At 41.8% G+C, this 11,233-nt stretch overlaps 1 protein-coding gene across 1 annotated transcript in view; it reads right to left on the bottom strand.

Moving 5' to 3' along the window:
- Positions 1 to 1,737: 1,737 nt before the first annotated feature.
- The window catches only part of SAMD12 (sterile alpha motif domain containing 12), a 482,055-nt gene continuing 472,559 nt past the window's right edge, over positions 1,738 to 11,233 (bottom strand). Inside the window, exon 5 of the mRNA XM_006140047.3 lies at positions 1,738 to 4,335. Coding sequence (XP_006140109.1) covers positions 4,313 to 4,335 — 23 coding nt within the window. The 3' untranslated portion in view covers positions 1,738 to 4,312. The remainder of the gene's footprint in view (positions 4,336 to 11,233) is intronic.

Raw genomic sequence — 11,233 nt, forward strand, 5'->3', positions numbered from 1 at the left:
ACTCCGTGCATTGGTAAGCCGGAATTCTAAGATGATTCTCTAGCTGTAGGATGAGATGTGGACCTAAGGTGACCAAGGCACAGGGCCTGCCTGTCTTTAAAACGGCCTCCAGCTGCGTCCGAGGAGCAGCATCCTCTAGTCCGTCCTTCCTGGTTGCATGGCTTCATTCTGATGAGCAGCACTGACCAGGCACTTCATGGAGATGAGAATCCATGCTCCAGTGCTGTTTGGGCAAGAAGTTCTCACTGGGATCAGGTTTGAGAAGGAATTAGTCGGGACTAGGGATAAAAGGTGACAACTGTGTGTTTCTGTTTGAGTTCTTTATAGAATTCTTGAAATCTATCTGAAAGAAATATATTGAAAGAGAAATGAAAAAAAAAAAAAGTGGGGAGGAGGGGGAGACTGTGGAAGAGGTGACTAAAAACAGACTTCAAGGAATAAAAGAATTTATGTCATTTTCAAAGATTTAGATTTTAAGAAAAGAGTCGGCAGCTTTAAGTCTAGTTGTCAAGTAATAAAATTACTCTAAAGAATGGGGAGGAAAACATCATGAAGGATGAAGCTGCTAATGCACGGGGGAAGAGGAGGTTTTGGTAAAAATGAAAGTGCTAAGGGGGTCCTGAAAACTTTACTTCCTTGAGACTTTTATTGTTCCTATCCAAAATCAATTATGTGACATTTGCAGACAAAGAAAGCATTTTCAAGGAACAAGGGGGGAAATCCATTAGAGGTTTTTATCCTTCATTCATATTCTCAGGTACAGCTGACACGCCTTTCCCCCTTGAATGTTAATGGCAGAATTCCCTCAGAACTAAGGGAATTAGTTGGCCTCTGTCTGGGTCACTGAGAAGTGACTCTGGAGGAAAACTTGCCGTGTTTACCCATTCTTCTGGAGGTAGAAGTCATATCTGCGGGGACACACCTCACAGAGCCTGAGCAGGGATCCGAGGTACACCATTATCCACCAAGAAAGTGGATAGGATCGCTAACCCCTAGGTACATCTCCAACTACTGAGGAGATTTGCTTTCTACCCTGGTGGAACCGTCAGTGCTCTGCATATTTAAATTCAGTTCTGGAGCTGGAACAAGCTAATCCCCTTGGCACCCTAGAGCATCTGATAATTATTCATTTCTGTTCATTCCCAAGAGTGCCTTTCCTGTACAAGTGTGGGTGTCAGCCTTTTAATAAAAGGTGTAGCACAGGTTTAAGTAAAAGCAAAAGTTAAGCATTGAGGGTTTACAGCCCTTAGATAGAAAAATATTTCTCCTTTCCCTCCCCATCTCTTGCTTCCAAATAAAACTCACCACAGTCATTTCTGAATTTCTGGGAGGTAAAATGTCATACACACCTCTTGGGAAGATACAGGACAGCAGGAGATAACCACTGGGAAATCAGGGAGGATCACCACATGGCAAAGAAGCCAAAGGCTGCTGATGTCATTTTCCCACTTTGCTCATTTACCTCTTGACTGCTCAGATTTTATGCCACCAAGTTTGAAAACCCATCCTCCAAAACAGAGGTCGACAGTTTGGAAAACAGTAGTAGTTCATATGCAAATATGTGGTATGTGCCAGGCTTTAAGGCATTTTTAGAGATACCATCTTCAACTGGGCTCTTTATGGTTTTTATCTTCTCCCATATTCATCTTCACCCATCATCTTTCAATACTTGGCCAGCGTTCCTTAGACTCAAAAAAAAAAAAAAAAGAAAAGAAAAGAAAAGAAAGAAAGCTGGGAAACTCTACTTATTTAATCATAAGAAATATTTTGCAAAAGCCAAAACATGTAATAATGAACCACTGTCATTTAGGGAACATTTGCACCACGGAGCGTGTCCAGTTTTCTAAGGGCATCTGCAGTAGACCCAGAATGTCTGTGGCTATAACAGTGAGTTCCCAGCTACCGTATTTCAGGACCTGGCAGTAGTTCTTTAGTGTTTATCCAGCCCATTCTGTGTCCTGAGGACAAGTTACAGAATTGGGGCTTCAGAGAATCCAGCCTAGGGATGTGGTTGTGCTCATATAAAGGATAAGACTACAGGTAGCCAAGGTAGACAGCAAAGAAAGTAATGGAAAGCTGCTTTGGAAAGCTCTAACCACCTCAGTCTGGACCCTGGGAGGGTGGGCAGGTGCAGATTCGTGACCCAATGCTGTCAACCACCTCTTCTTCTGTAGCCCATTCGCTCAGAGCCTGCTGCCACGTGTGTTTTCCTGGGTTACTCTGGCAGAGGGTAAATGCTGTCTAAATTAAGTGTTCACTGTGGGAAAGGTATGGTGGTGATACTGTTCTAGAGGAGAAGATACACTCTCAAAGGGCAGGGAGAGCCTGCCTCGCACACTTGTTGCACTAACCCATAGCTTGGCCTGTGTTAGGTGCTCAGTTAATGTTTGCTGAGTAAAGAAGGGAATGAAAGGAAGAGGAAGCCCTGCTGTTGGAATTGAACCTCAAAGGGGGAAAGTGGAGACTGGGATGTTATATCCAGGAGCACTGGCAGCCAGGGTATGGCCTCCATCTCCTAGATTGTAGAGAATTAAGGTCTGTTGGGGGCTTGATAGTCCTGGTGTTGACCTGTCACAAGGTCAAGTCTCAGAAGAGTCTAAAAATTCTCCCAGTTTCCTGTGGGAAGTCCCCGCTTCTGACTCTGTAGCCTGGCAGCTTGTGATGAGCCATCCTGTTGGTGATTCACCTGAATCACACTTGGATGTGTCTCCCCTTTCCTTTCAGATTTCCAGATTCCAGGCGGGGGTAGTTTCCAAATGGTTGCGCATTTCTTGAGACCTCAAGAAGAGGCAGACAATGAGTACATATCTGGAGACACCCTGGCACGCCAAGCTTGCCTGTGCTAGCAAAGTTCCAGAAGTCGTCACATGTATTTTAAAGAAAAGCTTCTGAGGCCTGTCAGTCCCAGACTGGGATAGCAGGCACAGAGAATATACTTTGCTGAGTTTTTGATTCAGCCAACTTTATACTTTCAGGAAAAAGAAACAAAAAAACAAAAAAAACAACCCACTAAAGCCTTATGGTAGGGTTAGTCAACATGAACACTTCTCCTCTAATTCACAAAGACAATCAATCATTAACTTGACAGGTTTCCCAGGACTGTGCTTTGCTGTAAGACATAGAAAAAAAAAAAAAAAGAATAAAAGGTATGGCATAATCCCAGGAAGGACTCAAAGGGACTAGTAGGTTTCTATTAAGAAAGAAATCCAGTGTGGGACTGAACCCTTTTTTTTCTCTGGGCACACAGTGGGCTCACTTGCTATTTTTTCCTTTCAGAGAATCTATGATTTGAATTTGACCTAGGAACTTTCCAAAACATTAAAATCAGATTGCATTCTACTACCTCCACCATCAGTCCACCATGGTCTTTGATTCAAAGAAGGCTACTCCCTTCATTTCTTTGGAAGAACTCTGCCGAATGAGAGAATGTGTACACGGGTCAGACAGAAGCCTCCTGCATTTGAGTATTTGTATATGTATGTGGGAGGTTATGCGTAGGTACGAGCGACCAAGAACTAAGACATTACAATCACCAGGAGCCTCTCCTGCCTCCCTTTGGTGCTGTAAGTCATCCAGTTATTCTGTAGTGTCCAGAGGTTAAGTCTAACAGTATTGTGGCCAAATTTACACTGATTTGTCACAAATAACTGGGCATATACTACTAGTGGAGTTTGTCTTAGACAGTCTGAGCCAGAAATAAGACAAGATTTATAAAAGAAAAGGGAAAATGCTTGTTTTCTCACATGTGCTGAATGTGCTAATTTGTCTCGGTTTAGTGCTCTCATATAAAGTGCTTAAGAGTTGGACAGAATACCTTTAGACATCATAACTAACAAATCGAGACATGTTTCCATTCCTACCAGGGCATAATATTGTGAACACTTCCACTGAGATTGCAGAACTGCTGTAATTTTTTTCTAAAACATCATGCCATCTGCACACATAATAAAATAATCCAGTAGTTGCCATGCTAAAACAGGACTTCTAGTGAAGGGCACAGACAGCTCCCTAAAGGGAGCTTGAGTTATGCACAGTGATGAAAACTGGAAGCAATTTTCCAGCTAATGGTCTGCCAATGACCACTTGGAACGAGTTGGCACTGTATATTATGCACCTCATTTAAATTCCACAGCAAACTAAGATTTTTCCAAAGCCCATAATCTTGACTGAATGGGTGTTTTTTCAGTTAATCCAGTTAATCTGTCAATGCTCCAAGGATCTCTTCTGGCAGTGCCATGAGTTAGTCTTTCTGTGAGGAACAGGCCATGTTCACATCAATTGGCAGGACAGCAGCTTGGAAGGCTAACCGTGTTTATGGAGAACCCTCGGCTGAGGCTGCAAGAAGAAAAAGGGGGAAATATGGTAAGTTATTTCCTTTATAGTCTCAGGTACTGATATGTAGTAACTATCTTATTCAAACAAACATGAACAACCATAGATCAAAGAGAAAGTTCTAGCCCGCCTAATGGTTACTCAGATCCAGAACTGTTTATGTGGCTTATAGTCCTGGAATGTCCTTGCATCATTTGGCAGGCCATAGAAGACACCCATCTCAGAGATGGGTTAAAGCCTCTCTCTGGAAGAGAGGGCCAAACCAGATCTCTGGAACCGACATCCACCTGATGATGGGGCTATGGATTGGGGAACCGTTTCCCATAGTATGAGAGTTCATGCATTGATTTGATCTGAAACAAAATCAGATTGGGATGGTATGAGCTTTGTTGTTGCTGCTGCTGCTGGTGGGGATGATGGGGATGAAGGATGGGTTTCATTCATCAGTATTATTTCCTGTGATAAAACCTAGAAGGAAATAGTGTAGACAGTATGGCTGTAGCTTCTGAGTTTTCCAGTTGAAAGTCAAATTGGCTGAGCCGCTTAGGAACCAGACAAAGTCATTAAAATCTGACCAGAGATTGAACTATTAATACTTCAACTGCAATACCGCTTTTGGACTTGGGAATGTGGGTTCAGAGACCATTTTTCCATTTTGTTATCTGGGTATTCTCTATAGATACTTACACATGGGTCTTCAATAATTATTAAATGAGGGGCTGGCAAGTGGCATGATGGTTAAGGGCACTGGACTCCCACATGACCATGGTTCAAGTCCTGGACCTGGCGGCTTGCTTTCTCACACACTCTCTCTCTCTGTCCCTCTTTGGCCAAATTAAAATAAATAAATAAATTTCATTAAATAATTATTTAAAAATAATTATTAAATGAGTGAAAATAAACATTTTGCTTAGAAAATTTTTAAAAATTGCTTAGAAAAAGAAATATTTTATTGTTTAATATACAATATATTTAACTTTATTATTTAATATTATTTATAATTAATTAATTTTTATTATTTAATAACTATGGTCAATGGGAAGGAAGGATAGCAACAATCTTAATATATGAAAAAAATCTACTTAAGGGCCAGCAGGTGGCTTGGTGGTTAAAGTCCCACATAGTTGACTAGAGTCCAGGCAGTTTGAGAATCACGCCAGGAGCATGTGTGTGTCTGCCCAAAATCCCAAGAGGAGAATGGAGAACGGATTGCAACATGGCCAACCCCACTGGAAGGGGGTGATTTCTCACTTTCACACTCTCTGTCCCTGTGGCTCTCTGACTAGCACACATGTCCTGTGGAGGGAAGTGGGGGACCGAACCTAAGAAAAAAATCCTACTTAGTTTTAAAACTATTATCTTTCAAATCAAACTAGTTTTCAACGCATAAGAGAAAACACATTTGTAGGCAAATATTTGATTAAAACTTGCTACTTCTGAGAAAATGCAAGAACAAAAGGCACTCAGTAGATTAAATATAAAATAATAATGTATACTTCCAAAAGATTTTAATGGAAGAGTACTATTACGTTGCTGATGGCACTGTAAACAGGAACGAAGAATTAAATCTATCTAAAAACCAGTAAAAATGCATATTCTTTGGCCCAGTGATCCCATTCCTAAAAGAATACCCTAACAAAATATTCTAAATATAACAAAAGGTATATGCACAAATATGTAACCTAGAGGTTATTTACAGTAGAGGAAACAACCAGTCTCCTATTGTTGGAAATTTAGTAGAAGTAAATTATGGCACATTAACCAGATGGATTACATGATACTAAAATAATACTAATTATGACTATATAGCAACATGGTAAAGTTATGATATACTGCAATGTAAAACTTACATATATGCATAGAAAAGAATTGTAAATGATGAAGGCACTAGCATTTTTATTATCATAATATTTGGTAAAACAGTTATAAATTTAGGCTACAAGGGTGCAAATTTGATCCATGAGTATGAACTCACTGAGGCATCATGATTGTTTCCATTCACTAATACGCCTAGCAATTTCACTAGCAGACACACCATAGTATTACTACCTGGGAGTCAAAACCAGTGTGGGGGCCAGAAGGTGGTATGGTGGTTAAAGTGCTGGACTCCCATATGGCAGACTGCGGTTTGAGTCCCAGACTTGGGGGCTTGCTTTCTCACTTTCCCTTTCTCTATCTCTCTGGTGAATGAAAAAACAATACTAATAAATTAATTAAATTAAATTAATAATTAAAAAATAAGACATTAAAAAAATCAATGCGGGTAGACACCTTCTGCTCAGGTCAATCTGTAAAGGAAATAATACAGTGTGGGAGAACAACTTGGAACTCTAGGAACCTGACACAGTATGCCAGACTTTTGCTAAAATCAGACCCAGAAAGGGTGTGACTCGGGAAAAGAATTAAGAACAACCTATAAAACAAACAAACAAACAAAAAATAAAAAGAGTAATAATAGTAAAGAGTGAACCCTAATGAATGACTGTAATTCAAGTAGTCAGTCACGAAATAATAACCAGGTTTATCTTAGCTGCTGCCCCTCCAAGTCACCATCTTTTTTGACATGGGCCGCTTATAGCTGACAGAAAGCAGATGTGCCTAATTTTAGCATATAATAACACCTACACTCGTGGACATAAGATGAGCCCATTATAATTTAAGGTTCTTTAACCTATGGTTGCCTCATACTCTTCTTATAATAGAATCATCTCCATTTTATGGTCAGAGAAGTTTAGTCCCATAAGTGTACTCCCAAGGTCTCACAGCTCATAAGGATCAAAGAGGTATTCAGACTTTTCGGAACCAGCAGTTAGTGTAATGGCTATGTCGCTGGACTCCCATGTAGTCGACCGCAGTTCACGTCCTGGACCCGGTGGCTTAAAACTCACGCTGGGCGCCTGTGCGTGCATGCCCAAGATCCCGAGAGGAGAATGGAGGAGAAGGGATTGCGGCGTGACCATACCCCCTGGGGGGTGATTTCTCGCTTTCTGTCTCTATGTCTCTGTCTGTCTGGCGAGTGCACGTGCCCTATAGTGAAAACCTCTCCAAAAAAAAAAAAAAAAAAAAAAAAAAAGAGGTATTCAGACTTTGGAGTGTCCCACTCTAGATGACATCCATGAATGACAGGAACAAATATAGAAAATATAAGTATTGTAAGTATTTTCTTTTTTTTCTTTTTTTTTGGTTTCAAATATATATATATACATATTTTTTTAGAGTGCAGACACTCAGTATATATTAAGTGGAGACATACAATGCCTCTCCTTCATAGCATGGCTTGCTTCACTCAGCAGTAAGTCTTCCATATTCATCCCCTTCCTTTCAAAAGCCAGGGTTTTGTGTTTTTTTTTTTTATGGATGAATAGTATTGAGTATATGTGCCACAGTTTTTACGTATTGTAAGTATTTTCTAAGTTGTGTTCTGTGCTTATCCATAAGCTCAATCAGCACAGTGCTGGACAGGAAAGAAAACTGGAGGTTAACTTAACTCATATGAGAAAGAGTAATGAGATACTCCTGTAAGACAAAAGAAGAGGCTTCAGAGACATGAATTGAGGGTTCAGACAGTGACATGGAAGGCTTCATAATGAGTAGATCTGGGAAAGAGGTACGGCCTCTTTGAGTGTACTGGGGCAGCTGTCTCCTTTGCCATCTTCCCATTGCACTCTTCATTGCTCTTTGAGGTTTGGACTGTTAGCACTGAGGCTCTTTAGAATGGGTTGCCATGTTAAGTTGGGCTCTACATGGGAACAAGAAGTTCCTGTGTACTCAGGCTGTATGTGCAAAAATTGTAGCTAAAATATCACTTGAACCTCAGTATTTCTATCATAGATGGGTAGTGATGGATTCTGCTTCATTACTTTGCAAGAGATTTTGTTATCTGCAATTTTGCCTTTGAGTAGAAAAAAGCTATAGGAGGTCAAAATGCAAAATGGCAGTTTGCATTAGACACCTCTGGTTCTGTAAAGAGGGAAAGGGGTGATCTCTGATCTGGTTTACTTTTGGCACCATCCAGTGCTTTAGCCATTCCAGCTCCTTGTTCCTCATAGTCACCAGGGCTGTTCCAGGACTTTGCTCCACCTTTCATTCTGCCTAGGTTGCCTTCTTTGTATACCCTCTGACAGTAGCAAACACCCATACCTCCACCTTTCAAGGCCTCCTCAAGTGTTACATCCTTTTTGAAGTGTACTGTACCCTAGATATAGGGTAGAAAGAAAGAAAAGACAGAGAAAGAGAAAGTGAGGAAGTACCCACCCCCTCCAGGGCCTGGGGAAAGGGAGAAGACCACACTGCAGTCCCTTCTCCTCTATTTATCCTCCTGGGATTTTGGGAAGAATCACCCTTCCAGGGGGCATGAATATATTGCAATCCCTTCTCCTCCTTTCTCCTCTTGGGATTTTGGGCACACACTCATAAATGCCTGGCATAATTTTCAAGCCACCAGCTCTGGGACTTGAACCACACCACTCGCCAAGTGGGATCCTAATACCTTAACCTCCACACCATCAGCCAGCCCATGAACACTTGGTTTTACTGTAGCCATCACTCCTCCAAATATTTTTCAGAGTGGTGCCATGTTTTACTGTTGTTCCTAATGCAATGTGCTATGCCAGGTATACAGAAATAATAAACAGTTGGAAAAGCAACAAAGAAAGGAATAATGTTGGGGTCTTGGTTTGATTTAGTAACTAATGTTGCTCAAGATTCAGTCCTGTAGCTCAGGTTTGCAGGAGTAGAGGGGGCCTGCTCTAGTTTCTTTCTCTACATCTAACAACTACTCAGGACAGATGTATATCATGGGTGTTCAGTGTGGATATTATAGCTAACCAACAGTAAAGGAGTCTTTCTCAAATCTGTTTCAGTGGACATGTAGTCGACTGCAGTTTGAATCCTGGACATGGTGTCTTAAACCTCAAGGTGGTGTGTGTGCAAGCGTGCTGGGCATCCCTTAGAGGAGAATGGAGGAGAAGGGATTGCAGCATGGCCATACCCCCGGGGGGTGATTTTTTGTTTTCTGCCTTTCTGTCTCTGTCTCTCTGATGAGTGCACATGTCTCATGGAAAAAAATAAATCTCTCTCCAAAAACCAAACAAAAAAACCGTACAAAGTAAATTTAAGCATTCTTGGAATAAATCATCACATTTCACCGGTGGTTTCCAAGTCTGGGATGAGGAGGGATACATTAGAGTCTAATGGTCAAGAGCATGGCCCCTGACAGTTCGGGACTCACCTCCCAGGCTCACTGCTTACCTGCCATGTGATGTAGAAAACATACACTTTCCAAACCTCAATTTTTTCATCTCATTTAAAATAGCAATCACAATCTACACCTCACTCAGTTGCTTGGGCTCATTGTATGGCGTTTAGTAAGTGGTAACAGCTAAGTGATATCTACTTTTGTTCTATTATTATTACTATCATAAATTCCCAAGATTCTTTTGGGAAATCAGAGATACAAACATGTCCATGTTTAAATGCTTCAGCTGGGGGCCAGGAAAAGAAACAAAATGCCCGAGGTCAAGCCTTCGCACCCTGCTAGAGACAGCTAACCCTCTTCCTGTCTGCCAAGGCCACAGCCAACACACTCTGGCTTCCACCCTAGCCCAGATTAGTAAAGGCATTAACAGACAGTTCCATGATAAGGAGAATTTGTCACACTTCAAAGGCAGGAAGTGACGCGCATGGGAGACAATGGCAAGCCTGGCAGAGTTCAGGGGCAGATCTGGGACTGGGTCCAGTTCCACCTTTCCTTCCTCCAGCAGCAAGGGACTGGAGGCCTTGCTGTGTTTAGGGGAGAAGAAAAGATATTGTGCACGGGCAGCCGCACATCTCGTGAGTTTAAGGGAGGAAACTGAACTTCATCCTTTAGAAAGGCAGTTGAGTGTCCTCCATTCAGAAAGAACAGGCCGTATCTTCTGAGTATCTTTCATACAACTGTAGTCTGAAGACTTTGGGTGGGCCTGAACTACACTTTCATATGGCATGATGTATACCAGGTGTGAAATACACATTCCAACAGGGTCAAATTCATGCAGCTCTAGCATAACAGTCAGTAAGCAGAACTAGCATCTATTGAGCAGTTACAATGTGTAGATTAAGGTTTATAGGCAGTTACTGAATCCTGACCATCGTTTTTGAAGTCTGGATTGTTACCCTTGAAATATTCCATGACAACAGACTGCTGGTTCATTAGCTTGTCAGCTATTTGGTTGTCAGAAAAGTCATGATGTATTTTTTCTGTTTTTCTTTACAAAAGTGCATCAACCCAGTATATTCTAACGCCCGATACGTTGCTAGAAGGCACATGGCTGAGACTAGAACTCGGCTCTGTTTCAATATAGTATCTTCCTGGCTCAACAAGAAATACATACAGCAGAAATGCAGGAGAGAAATCAAGGTTCTCTTTCTGTAAAAGAAACCTCATCAAATATGACTTCTGGCCCAGCTGCGATGTTGCAGGCAGTGGGGTGCCACTGTGAGATGCTGGGGTGCCATATGTAAAGGGACAGGGTTTGGTTTCTGAGTGGACCTGAACATTCCAGCATACCCATTCCAGGCATGCCTCTTGATTCTGGCTGGCTGGAAGTCTGGGGGGGGTGATCGCAGTATGAGAAGACCCTGTCCAGGATTCCTGTCACTCTCTCTCTAAAGAAATAAAACTTGGGGCCAGCAGGTGGCGAAGTGGTTAAGATGTTGGACTCCCATGTAGCTGACTGTAGTTTGAATCTCGGACCCAGTGGCTTGGAGCTCATGTCGGGAGTATGTGTGTGCATGCCCAAAAAATCCCAAGAGGAGAATGGAGGAGAAGGGATTGTGGCATGGCTACCTCCCTGGGGAGTGATTTCTTTTTCTTTTTTTTTGGAGAGGTTTTCGCTGTAGGGCGCGTGTGCTCGCCAGACAG

The sequence above is a fragment of the Tupaia chinensis genome, unplaced genomic scaffold (assembly GCF_000334495.1).
Source record: "Tupaia chinensis unplaced genomic scaffold, TupChi_1.0 Scaffold000017_1, whole genome shotgun sequence".
In the NCBI taxonomy this organism is placed as follows: domain Eukaryota; kingdom Metazoa; phylum Chordata; class Mammalia; order Scandentia; family Tupaiidae; genus Tupaia; species Tupaia belangeri.